This window comes from Pyrus communis, chromosome 5, assembly GCF_041283825.1.
Source record: "Pyrus communis isolate YQ-2024b chromosome 5, ASM4128382v1, whole genome shotgun sequence".
Lineage (NCBI taxonomy): Eukaryota > Viridiplantae > Streptophyta > Magnoliopsida > Rosales > Rosaceae > Pyrus > Pyrus communis.
Window position 1 is genome coordinate 32,968,203 of NC_142569.1, and position 18,826 is coordinate 32,987,028.

At 37.7% G+C, this 18,826-nt stretch overlaps 1 protein-coding gene across 3 annotated transcripts; it reads right to left on the reverse strand.

Annotated features, from left to right (window-relative positions):
* Positions 1-157: 157 nt before the first annotated feature.
* AAE1 (acyl activating enzyme 1) lies at positions 158-3,288 on the reverse strand. Of its 3 annotated transcripts, none has more exons than XM_068464189.2 (3): positions 3,191-3,288; positions 2,461-2,729; positions 158-1,882 (listed from the first exon to the last, which is right to left on the reverse strand). In XM_068464189.2, the coding sequence occupies exons 2-3, from the start codon at positions 2,656-2,658 to the stop codon at positions 416-418; spliced, it is 1,665 nt and encodes a 554-aa protein (XP_068320290.2). In that variant the 5' UTR covers positions 2,659-2,729; positions 3,191-3,288; the 3' UTR covers positions 158-415. The 3 variants fall into 3 exon arrangements, with proteins under 3 accessions (XP_068320290.2, XP_088551125.1, XP_068320289.2); XM_088694999.1 differs by having other exon boundaries at positions 241-1,882; positions 3,086-3,255; XM_068464188.2 differs by having other exon boundaries at positions 241-1,882; positions 2,979-3,222.
* Positions 3,289-18,826: the final 15,538 nt, after the last annotated feature.

The window sequence follows — 18,826 nt, forward strand, 5'->3', positions numbered from 1 at the left end:
CAGCTTTTTTTCACAGTTTTGGATGAAAAAAAGCCAAAAACAAGAAGCTGCAAAACCTAGCTTTGAAAAACTGGCTTTTTTTCACATCTGTTTTATATAAAAGTTTACCAAACACTCTAATACTGTTTTTTTTTTCAAAAGCACTTTTACAAAAAAGTTTACCAAACACTCTGCTGCTTTATTTCACAGCTGCTTATTCTCACAGCACAGCAGAAGCAGTTTTTTTTCAAAGCACAGCAATACCAAACCAGCCCTTAGCTGCATGGATCCAGCATGATCCGACGGCAGTCCTTGGGAATCAACTCATGGAGAAGAAGATGCAAGTGTCACAGGATGTAAGTGTCAATAGAGAAGCAAAACAAAGGGAAATTGACAATAATACAATGCAGAACTCAAAGGAGCAATAAGGGAATTTTTACAGTTTGCTGATGCTGTTCTTGGAGAGACTTCCCATGGACTTTGCCCTCTCTCTCAGTACATACTTCTGCACCTTCCCAGTCGAAGTCTTTGGCAGATCTGCGAAAACAACTGTCCGAGGAGCCATATAGTGGGGCAACAGATTCCTACAAAACTTAATAATCTCCTCTTTGTCAGTATTACAGCCATCCTTCAACTTCACAAATGCGCAGGGCGTCTCCCCCCAATAATCATCAGGCCTTCCCACAATTGCTGCCTCGAGAATATCCGGGTGGCTGAAAAGCACTGATTCAACCTCAATTGTGCTAATATTTTCACCCCCAGAAATGATAATATCCTTTAAACGATCCTTTAGCTCTATGTAACCATCCGGGTGTTTCACACCCAAGTCACCGCTACGAAACCATCCCCCTTTAAATGCATCTGTTGTTGCTTGATGATCTTTCAAATATCCATTCATTACAGTGTTACCTCTGAACATAACCTCCCCCATGGTTTTTGCATCAGCTGGTACAGTCTTCATGGTGACAGGATCTTTAACGTCAACCTCCTCCATGCCAAGATGTTGCAATCCCTGTCGGGACTTGATCTTTGCCTGTTCATCTCGAGGCAGGGAGTCCCATTCAGGTTTCCAAGCACAAACTGTACCAGGTCCATAAGTTTCTGTCAAACCATATGAATGGGTTACACTGAACCCTAGCTCTTCCATCTTGAAGAGTACGTGGGCTGGTGGCGGTGCACCCCCAGTCATGACTATTACCTTACCTGGAAGTGGTCTCCGCTCATGTACTGGAGCATTTACAATCATGTTTAAAATTGTTGGTGCACCACCCATGTGGGTTACCTTGTGCTGAGAAATACGGCTAAAAATGCCCTTTGCAGTAACATTCCTTTGGCAGATATTAGTGCCACCCTGAGCAGCCACAGCCCAAGTGAGGCACCACCCGTTGCAATGAAACATGGGAACACACCATAAATATACAGGCAATGAGCTCATCTCATTAAGTAGAGCTGCCGCGAAAGAATTAAGATAGGCACCTCTGTGACTATAAATGACGCCTTTTGGGCTCGATGTAGTGCCTGAAGTGTAGTTGAGTGAAATTGGATCCCATTCATCTTTTGGTCGTCGGATCTCAAAATCAAATTTTCCACGTCCTAACAGGGTCTCATATTCCAAGTTCCCGGAAGTGGGATTACAGAAGTCAGGGGATGATTGATCACTCTCTGGGATTAAGACTAAAACGGGCAGCTTGGTCCTAGTCTTGGATAGAATATCAATTGCTCCCTTAGCAACATGAAACAATTGGTAGTCTACAAAAATGATTTTGGCATCTGAGTGTTTTAGTAACACTGACACCATTTGTGAATCATGGCGTATATTAAGTGTACAGAGAACTGCCCCTGCCATTGGAACACCAAAATGGAGCTCATACATTGCGGGAATATTTGGAGCCAATGCAGCAACCTGTCCGAAAGAGCAAAAGCTTATTGCAGGCACAGGTAGAACTGGTCATCACAATTTAATGTCAACACTTTTAAGGATTTATCTCAAGCCATATAAGAAGGGGAGAGCGAGAAATTGAAAAAGAAATCAGAAACGAAAAATCAGGGAGAAAAAATGTTGCACTGTGGGCATGATATTCATTCGTTGCCTAGAACGAAAGTGATGAGATATATAAGCATGACCTTATTAGCATGGATAACTTTATTAGTAAATGAACAAAAAATCCAAGTCTGCTCAGGTAAGAAGAAACCTTAAAATTCATGTACTTGAGCTACAAAGGTGTTCAAAGCAGCCTGAACACGAACGATGCAAAAACCACAGGACTTAAAGTAATCACAAGTTCACAACCACCCTCTCCTCCATAGCTATGTTGATTAAACATTGTGACATAAGAAACAGATTGAGGAAACAAAAGCAAAGAGGCAAACAAGAAACTAACCACACCACCGAACCCACAAAAATCTGGGACGCCACAAAAAGCAAAGGGTTGTACAAAATGAGAGTGTTACATAACCCAAGACATGGAGTTGGTTTCTTACCACATCTCCGTAAGAAACTCCGAGCTGGGCAAGAGCAGAAGCGAGTCTGGTGCATCGTTCAAGTGTCTGTCTCCAAGTGTAGACGATGTTGCCATACACAACAGATGGCCTGTCTCTGTAGACTATGGCGGAGCGCTCCAAGAAGCTGACCGGAGAAAGAGGGATGTAGTTGGCAGAGCACCTGATCGAACCCTCCATCAATTTTACCGGCCAGGCAGCCCTCCCTCTTGGAAATAATAGATAGAAAGCCTAACAAGTGAATAACTTCTCTGCGACACAAAAACATCATATCAGTCATCCTTCTTCTGTTAGACCGTGGAGAACAGGATCTGCAGCATATAGACCCGTATGAAGCAAACAAACAAAAACAAAAGGAATTTGGAGCGAGAAAATGCAGGCAGAAAAACAACCACAACAACAAAAGGTTGAATCTTTATCAGCACTAAAACGAGTAGATTCCGAGTAGGTTTAAAATCATAGTACAATATCTATGTATGTATTTTGTTTATCCATCTTACGTTGTACCCAACAAAACTCAAGGCCGAGACAATTGGGTTTCAATCGTTGAGCAAAGGTTTCTTGATGACCCTAAAATCCACATATTTAATAACAGAAACAAACTCACGGATACCAAACGGATGAAAAATGGGAGAGAGAGAGAGAGAGAGAGAGAGAGAGAGAGAGAGCAGCAATCGGCAATGGAGGATCAGAAATGGAGAAGCAATCTCACTTGGGTCTGTGTCGCCGTTGGGTTTGTGACGCGGAGAGAGAGAATCATCACACAAAATAATAAATAAATAGTTATCTTATTCATGCAATGTTTTTATAGCACATTTTCATACCATCTTAGGTGATATTTGATATGAACAGTTACATCATTTGAATTAATCAGATTTTTAAATTTAATTTATTATTTAATAAACTAATGATTAAGATAAACTAGTTAATTAAATGATGATTGTAGTATACGAGGAGTATTTCTCCCTCCATTTCTTGCGTTTTGTAAATTTTTCAAATAATATAACTATTATGCCATCTAAAATGATATAGAAATGTAGTATAAAAACATGGTATGAATAATATTACTCATAAATAAGAACGAGAGAGAGAGAGAGAGAGTGTATGATGTGTGGATATTTTTGTGGTCAGGCAGGGTTAGTGGTGATAGGATAATTTCAAGTTACAAATGTCATCACTCGTACACTTGTGATTTTTGTTTGAGTATTTCATAATACAACTCTTCACTCAAAACTCCATTGGCCATGATAATGTCGTTTTTAATGATTTCTTTAAAAAATTTGTTTCAATTTTGTTTGCAAATGAAAACTAATGCATTAATAACATTGGGGCTCTAAATTACATTTTCCTCTTTCAAGATGTCATCTTGATTAACCTATTAATTGGACAATTACATAATCTAACATTTTCTCATCTTATTAGAGCATCTCTAACCGATGTTTCAATTTCACAGTGGAGGCTCCAACGTTAACTTTTGACAGCATATGTTTCTCCAACCGATCTGCAAAACCTTTGGCATCAAGCTCCTGGCGTCAAAATACACAGCACTGTCAAATCCTTTATTTTGATTTTTTAAATATTTTTCACCGCTTCCAAAGCAACTTGTTTACTTTTGATTGGATTGAGTCCCACCGAGATGTAAACATAACATATTTTAAAATATGTATGCATGGGTCCCACTTGAACAAAAACACTGACGTCTCTATTGAAGATTGAAAATTTAAGAGCATCTTCAAATGGAGTTCAGACTTTCCGCACCCAAATACCCATGTGGCCCCTCTATGACTGTTCGAAATATGTGACACCTGTCTGTTCATACAACTTTACCAAATCTTCTGTTATCTCCCTAAGAGCATCCCCAGCGTGGGGTTTTGCTCGGGGGAAGGGCTCCAAAACAATGGCCCGAGGGCCGGTGGTGATGCTCCAGCGTGGGGGAGGCCGAAGGCAGGGGGAGGTCCGAGGGCCAGGCCCGTGAGGGATTGCCAGGCCTTGAGCCCGAGGTGGGGCTGACGCCAGGATGGCGTCAGCGCATTATTTAATTTTTTTTGTGTCAGGCGTGTGCACCCCACCCGCGCGTGGGGGCGCGTCGCCGACACAAAAAAAATTAAAAAAAGCAAGTGTCAGTTACCGTTGGGAAGCCACGTGGCTTCCCACAGTGCGTTAGATCCTAACGGTCACTTAATGTAGACCGTTAGATCTCAACGGTAAAAAAAAAAAAAAAAAGGTCACATTTAATATCCACCGTTTGATCTGAGATCAACGGTGGATATTAAAATGCTTTATAAATTAAAAAATAAATGAAAAAATAGTTTTAAAAATCTGAAAAGTTACCGTTGTGACACGTGGCACAATCTGGAGCGTTGGAATTTAAATTTTTTTATATCTAACGGCAGAGATTAATTAATTGAATAAAAATTTAAAAAAAATTGTAAAAAATTCAAAAAAATTCAAAAAAATATCTGAAAAATCTGAAAAAAATTGTAAAAAAAAATTGTTTTTACTTTTCTATAAATACCTTCTCATTATCATCTACCTTACACAACAATTTCATATTTTCTCAACTACTTTCAATCACATTCCTTTCTTTGTCTCAAAGTTTGAATCCATTTTTTTTCAACAAAATGACCACTGGTGCAGGTACGAATTGGTCGCTTATTGAAGATGTTGCGTTGTGTACTAGCTGGGTTGAAGTTACTCATAGTTTGCTTACGGGTAATGAGATGCAGTTGCGAGAAATGTGGAGTCTTATTCATACCAATTTTCTTGAGAAAATTGGTGGGAAAAGAACCAAAGAATCGATGTCCAGTCGTTGGAAATTACTTAGCCAATCGTTTGGTACGTGGAGAGACGCTTTGGCACAAGCTAGTAGTAATATTCGAAGTGGGGAAAATTACTCAGATCAGGTAACAATATATTATTTATTTGATACCCAAATTTACATTATAATTTTTTTTTGTTACATACTTACATTATAATTATTTGTTTGTATTATTTATTTGTTATGTACAAAATTTATTATTTATTGTTACTTATTTGTTACATTATAATTATGTTGTTTGTATTATTTATTTATTTGTTTGTTTGTATTATTTATTTACTAAACTTGGAACTCTAGCCCCATGTTATGATTAACATGACATATATATATATATATATATTTGCTAGTTACTTATTTTCATTATTTACTAAACTTGAAGCCTTCTTACTTATTTTCATTATATTTGTTACTTATATATATATATATATGTATATATTTGCTAGTTACTTATTTTCATTATAATTATTTATTTGTTACTTATTTTCATTATTTACTAAACTTGAAGCCTTCTTACTTATTTTCATTATATTTGTTACTTATATATATATATATATATATATGTATGTATATATTTGCTAGTTACTTATTTTCATTATAATTATTTATGTGTTACTTATTTTCATTATTTACTAAACTTGAAGCCTTCTTACTTATTTTCATTATATTTGTTACTTATATATATATATATATATGTATATATTTGCTAGTTACTTATTTTCATTATAATTATTTATTTGTTACTTATTTTCATTATTTACTAAACTTGAAGCCTTCTTACTTATTTTCATTATATTTGTTACTTATATATATATATATATATATATATATATATATATATATGTATATATTTGCTAGTTACTTATTTTCATTATAATTATTTATTTGTTACTTATTTTTATTGTGTAGGAACTTCAAGCACAAGCTTGGTACGCTGCCAAAACCAAAAGCAAAAATAAATCATTCAACCGATGGGAATGTTGGAATATTGTCAAAGATTGTCCTAAATTTAGAGTTGTGCCAGTCGGCCCAGAAGTGCACATAAACAGCACCCCTCTACACTCTACACCCGATCATGTTCATGAAGATGATGCAAAAGAAGTGCCCGAAACGCCCCTCCCTGAACGCGCGTCGGGTTCGACCCGTTTTCCAATTAGGCCTCAAGGTAAGACGGCTTCAAAGAGAAAAGGGAGTGCTTCGAAGAACGATTATGCAAAGTTCATGGAAGAACTTACTCGCCAAGGTGAATTGACTTTGGCGAGGGACCTGGCGAAAGATGAGGCTGATAAGGCTAGAGAGGCATCAAAACAAGCAGTTGTTGAGAGATAATTTTATGCTAATGAGAGAGAAAGAGAGCTACTTAGGCAAGAAAGGGAACATGTTAGAGAAGAAAGACGGGCTCAACAAGATCGTGAGATTATGAACATGTCTTTAGAAGGGAAGTCTCCAAATTCTAAATTTTTTTGGAAGTCAGAGAAAGCGGACGTTGTGCGAAGGAGGCGTGCAAGAGAAGCAATAGCAAGCCAAGGTGGTTCTAGCACCGCAAGAGAAGATCATCCTAGCACCACAAATTGGTTAAGTGATGATGAATATAGTACTTTTTGTAATCGGAGCCCATAATTTTCCAATCACTTTGGGTTGTAATTTATTATTTATTGTTTGTATTATTTATGTTGTTTCCAATATCTTGAATATTTATTCAAATTAATTTGGTAAGTTATTTATTAAAAGTCCATCGTTCTAATTAAAAGTCCTTTACATAAACATAAATATAAAAAAATTTACATATACTAAGAATTACATAAACATAAACATAAACATACTAAGAATTACATAAAAATAAACATAAAAAAATTACATAAACATACCAAATAATAAAACACACCAAATAAAATAACATAAACATACCAAATTCAAAAAAACACACTAAATGAACTTAATTATCTTCAGCTTGTTTCAATGCCCACTGGTGCTCTATCAAGTCAATTTGTCGGGCATTGTGCATGTCTGACATTTGAAATGCAGTATATCGTTGAATGAGCCTTTCATTGTAACGTTCATCCCTTTGTAATGGCTCATGTTGCACGGGCTCATCGGTGGCGTCATGAGCACAAAATATATACGTGTTCTTGAATTGTTCATCGGGTCTAGCTCATATTCATCAACAGCTTCATAATCGTACTCATCTTCCACAATCATGTTGTAAAGAATAATGCACGTCATCATGATGGATCGAAGCGACTCTACATCAAACAAATTGGCAGCACCCCTGACGATCGCCCAGCGAGCTTGGAGGATACCGAAACAACGCTCCACATCCTTCCTGCACCCCTCTTGACAGCTTGCAAAGTGTTTTTCCTTTGCACTCCACGGACGTGGCACTGTTTTGACAAAGGTTGACCAGCGCGGGTAGATGCCGTCAGCTAGGTAGTATAGCCCGTCGTACATACGTCCGTTGACCTCATACGTAACTTTTGGTGCCTTTCCTTGCAGGACATCGTTGAACACTGGGGATTGGGCAAGGACGTTGATGTCATTTTGAGCTCCCGGGACCCCGAAAAAGGCGTGCCAAATCCATGTATCAAAAGATGCCACCACCTCCAGAATGATACTTTTTGCTCCTTTTCTGTCCCCGTAAGCGCCTTGCCATGCACTTGGACAGTTTTTCCACGTCCAGTGCTTACAATCAATGCTTCCAATCATCCCAGGAAAGCCACGCATCTCCGCCTCTTCAACAGCCGCTCCAAGTCCATGTGTGTAGGTTTGCGGAGGTACTCAGCGGTGTAGATAGATTCGATTGCTCCGCAAAACCTCATCAGGGACTCAAGAATGGTTGATTGCCCCATCCTCGTTATCTCATCCACTTGGTCTGCAGATGCTCCATATGCAAGCATCCACAAGGCAGCAGTAATTTTTTGCTCAGGCAGTAGACCCATAGCACCAAAAGCATCTTTTTTTTGCACAAAATAAGAATCATGGTTGCAAACAGCAATCATGATTTTGTTGAACAAATGTCGTTCCATTCTAAAACGACGTCTAAAGTACGTATCAGGGAATGCACTATTAGGAACAAAATAATCATCCAACAGTTCCATACCTTGTCGTTGCCTGCTTCTATCAAGGTTTCCGGAACGGCTGGGCCTGCAGATCTGAGCCGCAGCTTGGATGACTCGACGGGAATGTGAGGCTCTGCCCCTTCTTACTTCGTCATTTCTCATTTGACGCTCCTCATCCTCTTCCCTCTCATTTCTTACCCTCTGGTGATTGAAGATTGCTTCAGATTCGTTAAACAATTCTTCCTCTTCCTGATTGTATTCCCACATCATCCTTGAGGAAGAAGAAGAAGACATTGAAAGAAAGAAACAGAAACTATGAATAATGATACAGATTTTTGTGAATAAGGAAGCAGAAACTATGAATAATGATAGAGATCTTGAGAATTTTGGTGTGAGATTTGTGAGGATGGATGGTGGATTATATAGAGGATTCAGAAAGGATTAGGTTTTGCATAATGTCACGTGGCATGCCGTCATTCGTTACAAATCTGATGGAAATCTATCCTCAAAGATTGTGAACAGATTATGACACGTGGCATGTCGTCATTCGTTAAAAATCTGATGGAAATTTATCCTCAAAGATTGTGAACCGATTATGACACGTGGCGCGACGTGATTGGTTAATAATCTTATCAGAAATCCATCACCAATAATTGTATTATTTTGTATTATTTAATAATACTTCAGATAATGACACGTGGCGCAACGAGAACGATTAAAAATCTTATCCGATATTACAATTAAAATTATTTTGTATTATTTTATAAAATAAAAAAAAAATACTAATATTCAATTGCCTATTGCCAGGGCTATTGAAGTGTAACGGTGGAGATGCAAATTCTATTGCCAGGGCTACTTACTGTTCATTAAGGGCAGTTACTGTTCATTAGGTGGATTGAATAATGTATTGCCAGGGGGGAGGGCTCCAACGCTGGAGTTGCTCTAATAAACCAACGGCAACAGCCAGAAAGGCATTTTCTCTTCCCTTCCTCGCTGGAAATCTCCAAGTTCGATTTGCTCGACTTGCCACCGCTCGAATCGGTGAGCGACTCGCTTCCTCCGCCACCATTGTCAGCTGAAGAGACAAAGCCCAATTCTTTTCACTACGACTCTCCCTTTCTCTCACTAAAAATTTCATCTTTTCAACTTCTGAAAAATGCATGAGCTTCTGTTGCACAAAGAAGACAAGGAAAATGAGCCAACATTTAGTTCAAGTGCTTTGTTCTAGGATGGAGTTAGACTATGTAGTTGTGGCTTTGAAGTTTTCAGAGGATTTGAGGGGTGGGTTTTTAATTTTTTGGTGGGCCATTTTCCCTTTACTTCCTCCGTGATTTGATTTTTCTCACAACAGCCACCCCAAACCGACAACCACCACCCACACTCAACCTCGGCAGACACCCACATTACTCCGCTGTTGTACGATCTCTTCCTTGTTGCGTCCACACCATATTTAAATCTGGATCATATTGATCCCTTCATCACCAAATCAACAAAATTGTTGATCTCACTCTTGTATGTCAGACTAATTAAGCTCCAGTTAGACTTGATCTCGCAGCAGTTTCCGGCGCCATGGCCGCCAATTTTGAAACCCCACGCAGACATATAGTGATATCAAATGAATGTCACTGTGCATATTTCACCTCAAAAGTCTATTCAACCGAAATGTTGTTTGCTGATTGGATTTGAAAGTTTCGTGATTTAGAGTCAAATTTGACATCCATGTCGAATTTATTTTTAATTCATTTTAATTGTAGATCTCTTAGGGTGTGTTTGTTTGAGCTCGCTAGGTTTCGCTGGCTTGGACTAGACTATGTAGTAGTCTAGTCCCGTGTTTGTTAACAGTCCGGGACTAAGTTTAATGAGATTACAAGGGACTCGCGGGGACTAACTCCCTCGCATCTTCCGCTGCTCCTATGTTCACAAACACCGAGAGCTACCATCATTCCCTTTCGCCAATTCCCCCTTCCCCTCCTCATTTCTCCTTGCTTTCTTCTCTTTCTGCTTCGCCGAGATCCGAGCTCGGCTCGAACTCGGCTGCGACGACGACAATTGCTCTATCTTGATGGTACTGTAGTTCTGCTACTGCGGCAGCGACTCAGTAGCAGTCGGCTTCTCCTGCGTAGAAGATATTCTAAGCACGCTTAGGAATAGCTGCAGGCCAGTTTTACCGCTCCACAAACTTGCGGCTCCGATTGAATCCACGGACTTGGAAAGCTCCCTCCAGTTGGAATCTTGCACCGAACAAAAACCAGAGAAACCAGGCTCGATTCTTCGTTTGGCAGAATTTTTTATTGGCAATTAATCGAAAAAAAGAGGAAAGGGAAAGAGAGTGTGGAACAGAGAGACGAGGGAGATAAAGAGGGAGAAAATGATGGAGGCTTCCAGAGAGAGAAGGAGAGTATTATTAGAATAAAAAAGATACAATTAATTAATATAATATTATTAGAAATGAATTAAAAAAAATATAATATTGTAGTTTGTTATTATTCTTCTTTTTAGTCCGATACTGCACCAAACGCTTCATTAAGTCAGCCCAACTTAATCTAGTCTAAGCCAGTCTAGCTTAGTCCATGAAACGAATCCAGTCCGAGATAGTCCGGTGCAACAAACGCACCCTTATTTCACTACCATTTCAACTTAACAAAAATTTTGTTTTAACTTGTTTTTAATAATTACAACAAGTTAAAGCTCTATTAAAATAATAAAATAACATTTGACAATTAGATTAGAAAAGTACAAAATTTAACATAAGACTTCAGATTGCCACATTATCCATCAATTGTAATTTAACTCTTATAATTTAACATTTCTTTTGGAAATGGTCTAAAGATGTTATTTCAACATCAACTCAGTCATCTAATACAAATTAGGCACATTTTTTTTGACATCTCCATTGAAAGTGCTCTTAGCTAATTATATGTCTAATATTTTATTGCTCATTGTGTCCTATATACATGAAATGGATCCTTTCCGGATTTCTTCCACCTAATCCTTCTCATCAAACAATCCGGACTCTTAAAATTTGATCCAACAGCTAAAGTTATTATAACTTTTAAAGTGAGCCCGTGTTTTTAGCCGTTGGATCAAATTTTAAGAGCCCAAATTATTTGATGAGGAGAATTAGGTGAAATGGATCCGAAGATGATCCATTCCCTATATACACTCCCTTTTACATTGTGGCAAAATAATAGACCATTTTGATTTCTTATGTATATTTTCATCTATTTCTCTTTCTTTCAAATCCTCTCCTCTCTCTCGTCTATGGATCTCTCATTCTCTCAAGTGTTGTTATTGATAGGAGCATATTTATGCGCCTTAGTTTGCTTGTTTTCTTGCATTTGTGTTGCTAGTACTTAGTAATTTTATTACTTTAAGCTATTTTCGTGTGTTTGTAGGTCCAAAGGGCTAAAGGAGCAAAAAGATGCATTTTGGAGACTTTTGGAGCACTTTTGGGCTAAGGATGGATAGCTTATGCTTGGAGCCAAAGTGTTGGACGAAATTGAAGACCTAATTGAAGACCAAAGTGTTGGAACCTTGTTCCCTTTAGTTTTAGGACATTTAAACCTTTTCTATATCCTTGCCGTGCATCCCACTTCATCATTTCAGCTTTCCACCATCAACAAAGAACCATTCATTAACCATTTACACTTTAATCATTCAACCACATTCACACATCACCCATTCACCTTTGTGCCGTGACTTCCCCTTCTTTCCAACCTAATTCACATGCATTCCATCCTTTAATTTAATCACATGCACTCCCATTCTTTAATCCATTCAGCCACATGCACATTCAAACAAACACAACACCTAGCCGTGCAAAACATTATCATTTCATACACATTCATTTTCAGCAATCACTTCAAAGCCGCAAGCACCAATTCCACATGCATTTTCACCCACATGCACATTCAATCATTCACTCCACACTTTGTGCCGTGCTTCCACCTTTGTTCCAGCACTCCACATGCACAAGCCACTCCACATGCACCCAAACCACATGCACTCCCATCCATTTCATCATTGCAACCATTGCAGAAAATACCCATCATTGCCGTGCACTCCCACTTCATCATTCCAGCTTTCCAACCTAATTCACATGCACTCCCTTTAATTAATTCAACCTAGCTATCATTCCACTTCATTGCACATGCATCTTCAATTAAATCAGCCACATGCATTCATATTCCCTTGTGCCGTGCATCCACCATCCCAGAAATCCACCCATCCCATCATCATTCACACAAACACAACCATTGCCGTGGCTCCCCCTCCACTTTCCAGCATCCCATTTCATTATTGTAGCCACCATTCACTCTTTAACCCACATGCATTCATCATCATTAGCCCTAGCTTTAATTCACATGCATACACACTTCATTTCAGCAATCAAATCCACCAATGCCGTGAGTTCCCATCCCATTTCCAGCTTTGCACATGCATTCACTTAACCTAGTTGTTTTGCACATGCATTCACTTAACCTAGCTGTTTTGCACATGCATTCACTTAACCTAGCTGTCATGTTCCCTCTCCCATCCATTCATCTCCCTATAAAAACCATACACACTTCACACAACATTCATTCTTCCATACATTCAGAAATTCACCAAGCAACAAACCCCTTGTTGCCGTGCCTTCCCTACTAATCCAAACACCATCCTTCCTTCACCATTCCACAAAACCTATCATTCTACATCATCCATAATCCCCAAACCTCACCTTAGACCTTGTGCTACAACAAAGAGGAAGAGAAGCGGGCCTAAACGTTCATACAATTCAAGTTTGAATTGTTGGAATGTTTAGGTGTTTCTTTTCCTTTGAATTCAAAGTTTAATTTCAATTCTCTTTGTTTTGTACGTATGAGGAACTAAAGCCCCCCTTGGCTAGGGGGGGATTCGAAATATATGTTTATGCTTGCATTTTGATTTGATTACTTCTAATTGCGTTTCATAAGTTGTGGATTCAATTTGTTTAACTGTTTGATTGATAACTTATTTATGTATGTTTATTGAGAGTGCACGCTTAATTTTCATGCATGAATATGACGCTAGAATATAAGTGAGTTTCACCTAATAGTTACGAACTTATATTCACAAGTAGTGGAGGTTGCTTATAAACAATCGCGTTAAACGAATTCTTGGCATAAGTTTCATGCGTATTCCATAGTAACGAATGCCTCGTCAACACTTATAATTTTCATAGAGCGTAATGATTCTTGCTTGTATCTCTATTATGCAATCATGTAGGGGACTTGTGGGGAATGTTTTGGGTTGTCGTATGCAATCATCCAATTCAATAACGTTAGGAAGATTTGAAGGTTAATTAGTGCATCACGGTTAACTTGGGGTGTTGAGAATTAATGGTTTATTGAAATGCAATTGGAAATCATTTTATTTTGCAAGTATAACATGTATGGAGATGAACCCCTTAGCTAGCATTCATCCATACTTTCATCATATTCATATTTACATTCTGCTTTAATTACAATTTGTTCATTTAGTTTTATTTCGTCAAAACCTAAATCCCCCTTTACTTTAATGTCAAATTAGTTAGAAATTAATTTAGTTTATGTTTTTAAGAGTCTTGAGTCTTTTGATTTGTTTTAGTGTTTTAAGGTTTAGTTTTGCATTCTTTGAGTCTAGTATAGTGTTTTATATTGTGTTTTTACGTTTTTGAGTCAAATCCAAGTGATTAACAATCCCTCCTAATCCCGGGTCCAGAACGATCCCTACTTACATACTTACTACAATTGACAAAAAGAGGGTTTAATTTGTGTGCGTATAAATCTCGCATCAGTTATGTCATTCGATTGTTTTATACCAATGGAAAAACAAGATATTCACCCCATCCAGGTACTGCGAGTGTACACTTACAAGGATCATAGGTTTTTGTATCATGAAGGGTAGGGTGCCATAACTTGCTACATCAAAAAATTGTCTCCAAGGGGCAAAATCTACTCTTTGAAGATCGATATAATCGCTATAAAAGATAATCTTTTCATTGTCATTACATTAGTTTTATTCATTTTAATATTTTAGGGTGTAAGAATATTACCAACATTTAGCTTATGTGATTTATTATAGAAGAAGTAGCATCACATGGCCAAATTTTTCCAACAATTTGAGTGGAGACCTGGCTGCGACTCTTATTTCCTAATCACATATAGTCCTCCACGATAAATTCCTATCGTTTGATTTTACTTTTCAAAAAGTAAATTTTTGATTGCTAACTTGCTTATCAAACGATTTTACTTTTCAGAAAACAAATTATTGATTGCTAACATGCTTATATCAAAATACAAATGGCTTATATCTTATTGGCTAAATTTTGGCAATGGATATTTGCAGATAGACTTGATGTACTATGTGAATAGTGATCTTATTGTTGTGACTGCTCAAGTTTCATAAAAGTATAGTTGATAAACACTGGCAGCATGTCTGTCGTAATTGTATGTAGCAGATCAGACACCCTGTGACAATTGAAGAGTTATATTTTGAAGTTGTAGACGATCGCTACGTAAAGAAGTGTTTACGGCTTTAAAACAATGACCAACATGTCTCTTTTTATATCATAGGCCAAACTAATCCTTATGATTTTCCTATTGTGGTGATTATTTATGTTAGTATGTTTAAAATTTCAAACAATTTCTTTTGCCATGCTACATCAATCCGTCCGTCAAACCTTCAAGCTTCCATGAGATTTATAGTAAAGTCTTTCAAGGTCATCATAGCCGTAGCACTATATTATTTGAGAATTATTTGCCAACTTCATAGTAAAGTACAAAATCTATAAAAAAAAATTAAAAAAAAAATCCCTAACTTAAATTCTTCGTGCCTTTTGCCCAAAACAAAATCTTGGTGTAAAATCAACATCAGTATGAAATTAAGTCTATTCTATCGTTTGGTTGCCATATGAGGCTTGAGTATATGAAACAAAAACAAAAATTCAACCATCCAACCATTATAAAAATCGGAAGATCTGCAATAATGGGAGGTAAATGGCAGGCAATGCAACTGAATCAACAAGCCTATCCATTAACGAAACTAGCCTGTGTCAAAACAATGAACAACGACTTGTGTTACTATGCAATACAATGGAGTAGGTCAAGCACGATAGTCGGGTAAAAACCTCAAACTCGAGCATTGAAGCTTCCAAACAAAACTCACAAGGATGTTTAAGTTTACAATAATAACCTCACTAAATTCTGCAACAGAAGAAAATTTCTTACCAAAAACTTGCCAGTCTCTTTAGAGCAACTTCAGCGTTGCAAAAGTCTTCTAGGGCAACTCACTATTGAATCCACCCAGTGAACAGTAACTACTTTTAATGAACAGTAACTACCTTTCGCATCTCTACCTTTTGCTCTATCTTTGCACTGACAGCCCCACCCACCACCTGAATTCCAAAATTCGATTACCACCCGCAGATGGGTCTGCTCGATCCGAGGCTGAAATTGTTGTTGGTGCCACCCACTCCTTTTCTGAAGGTTATCTCCCGCTTTCTTTGTCGAAGTCTCAACGATGGCTACTGCCGCCGCATCACCGACTCAGCTGTCTCAGAAGGAGGCTAACGTTCAAATGATGTTGGGTGTCGAGGCCATCTAGGCAACAAAAATTGACAAAAAGACGCGTCTTCAAGAGACGCAACAATTGTATGCATCAGATCTCCTCCCTAATCCATTGGTCTTGATGATTCTAGTAAACATATGCAAATGCTTCCAATGCTCATCTATTGATTTTGAAAAGATTAACATATCATCGATATAAACAATCTACTCATGATAAACACAAATCAAATATATATATACACACACACACTTGGCTGAGTTTGTATATGTGTATATTTTTGCTTGATCTGGTATACAGCTTTAGCATTATTTGTTCTTGTTGGTACATTCTCTATCCTTATTCGCAAAATCCACATTGATTATTTTTGTGTGAATTTAATTTCTTTTGGGAAAAATTGTGATGGGTTGCTTTGTTGTGGATGGGTTTTCATAATCATGTTTTTTAGTCCGACACTACATCAAACGTTTTACTAAGCTAGTCCAGCTTAATCTAGTCTAAACCAGTTCAACTTAGTTCATGCAGCTAATCCAGTCCGAGACAGTCCCGTGCAACAAACGCACCCTTAAGGTTTTAATTAAAGAATGTTAAGAATTAGAAATCACATCCAAAGTATTCCTTTAAAATATGTATGTATGGGTCCCACTTGAACAAGAATAATCAGACACTGACGTCTCCATTGAAGATTGAAAATTTAAGAGCATTTTCAAAGGGAGTCCAGATTTTCTGCACCCAAATACCCATGTGGCCTCTCTGTATCCATTCTAAATATGTGACACCTATCCGTTCATTTAACTTAACCAAACACTGTTAAATCTTCTGATCTCCCTAATAAACCAAAGGCAACAGCCAGAAAGGCATTTTCTCTTCCTTTCATCACTAGAAATCTCCAAGTTCGATTTGCTAGAATTGCTGCTCTTTCTCGACTTGCCACCGCTCGAATCGGTGAGCGACTCGCTTCCTCCGACACCATTATCAGCTGAAGAGACAAAGCCCAATTCTTTTTACCACGACTCTCCCTTTCTCTCACTAAATATTTCATCTTTTCAACTTGTGAAAAATGCTTGAGCTGCTGCTGCACAAAGAAAACAAGGAAAATGATCCAACATTTAGCTCAAGTGCTTTGTTCTAGGATGGATTTAGACTATGTAGTTGTAACTCTCTTTTAGTTCTTCTTTCCCAAAAGAAGTAGACCTTATGGTACGTACCTTTCTTAGCCATTGGTGCGTTAAGGCTTAGTGGGTAGTCTAAAAACAAAATAGGCTTCTCCTCAAAGGTAGCTTGCTTACTTAGTGCTTGCTTTTCTGGGGCATCCATATAATATATGCATCTTCCCTCTATCCATCAATCCTCTTCTCTGCCCTTTTTTAACCCAACAAGTGCTCTCCGAACCAAGCTAGATAGTCTCCTATCACTACCTGTACGTTACGATTTCAAGCCTTTCTGAACGCCCGTTAGAACTGAACTTTGAAACCAGTAGCTCTTTTAAAAATATAAAGTCTAGCTTATTATCCGAATTTTGATTCCTAAATCTGGAAGATATAATATCATCGAAAACGAAGAAGGCCGAGGATGGCCTATGGTGCATATTATCTGAGGGGAACACGCTTTTTCGACCGCGGTAGTATGATTGCGATGCTTCTTCGGCCAAATACGATATACAAGTGGGACCTGGACTATGAGCAAGCTGTGCGAAAAACCGCTTCTTTTTTCCGGTTTCGCACCTATTTTTTTTGACATCTCCATTGAAAGTGCTCTTAGCTAATTATAACTCTAATATTTAATTGCTCATTGTGTCCTATATACAGGAAAGGGATCCTCTACATATTCCTTCCACCTAATCCTTCTCATCAAACAATCCGGACCCTTAAAATTTGATCCAACAGCTAAAATTATTATAATTTTAAAAGTGGGCCTATGTTTTTAGGTGTTGGATCAAATTTTAAGGGTCCAGATTATTTGATGATGAGGATTAGGTGAAAGAGATCCGGAGATGATCGTTTCCCTATATACACTCCCTTTTACATTGTGGCAAAATAATAGACCATTTTGATTTCTTATGTATATTGTCATCTATTTCTCGATTTCTCTTTCTCTCAAATCCTCTCTCGTCTATAGATCTATCATTCTCTCAAGTGTTGTTATGTCATTCAATTGTTTTGTATCAATGCTTATATCAAAATACAAATGGCTTATATCTTATTGGCTAAATTTTGGTAATGGATATTTGCAGATAGACTTGATGTACTATGTGAATAGTTATTGTTGTGACTGCTCAAGTTTCATAAAAGTATAGTTGATAAACACTGGCAGCATGTCTGTCGTAATTGTACGTAGCAGATCAGACATCCTGTGACAATTGAAGAGTTATATTTTGAAGTTGTAGACGATCGCTACATAAAGAGGTGTTTATGGCTTTAAAACAATGACCAACATGCCTCTTTTTATATCATAGGTCAAACTAATCCTTATAATTTTCCTGTTGTGGTGATTATTTATGTTAGTATGTTTGTTTAAAATTTCAAACAATTTCTTTTGCCATGCTACATCAATCCGTCCGTCAAACCTTCAAGCTTCCATGAGATTCATAGTAAAGTCTTTCAAGGTCATCATAGCCATAGCACTACATTATTTGAGAATTATTTGCCAACTTCGTAGTAAAGTACATCATCTATAAAAAATAAAAAAAAAAAAAGAATCCCTAACTTAAATTCTTCGTGCCTTTTGCCCAAAACAAAATCTTGGTGTAAAATCAACATCAGTATGAAATTAAGTCTATTCTATTGTTTGGTTGCCATATGAGGCCTGAGTATATGAAATAAAAACAAAAATTCAACCATCCAACCATTATAAAATTCGGAAGATCTGCAATAATGGGAGGTAAATGGCAGGCAATGCAACTGAATCAACG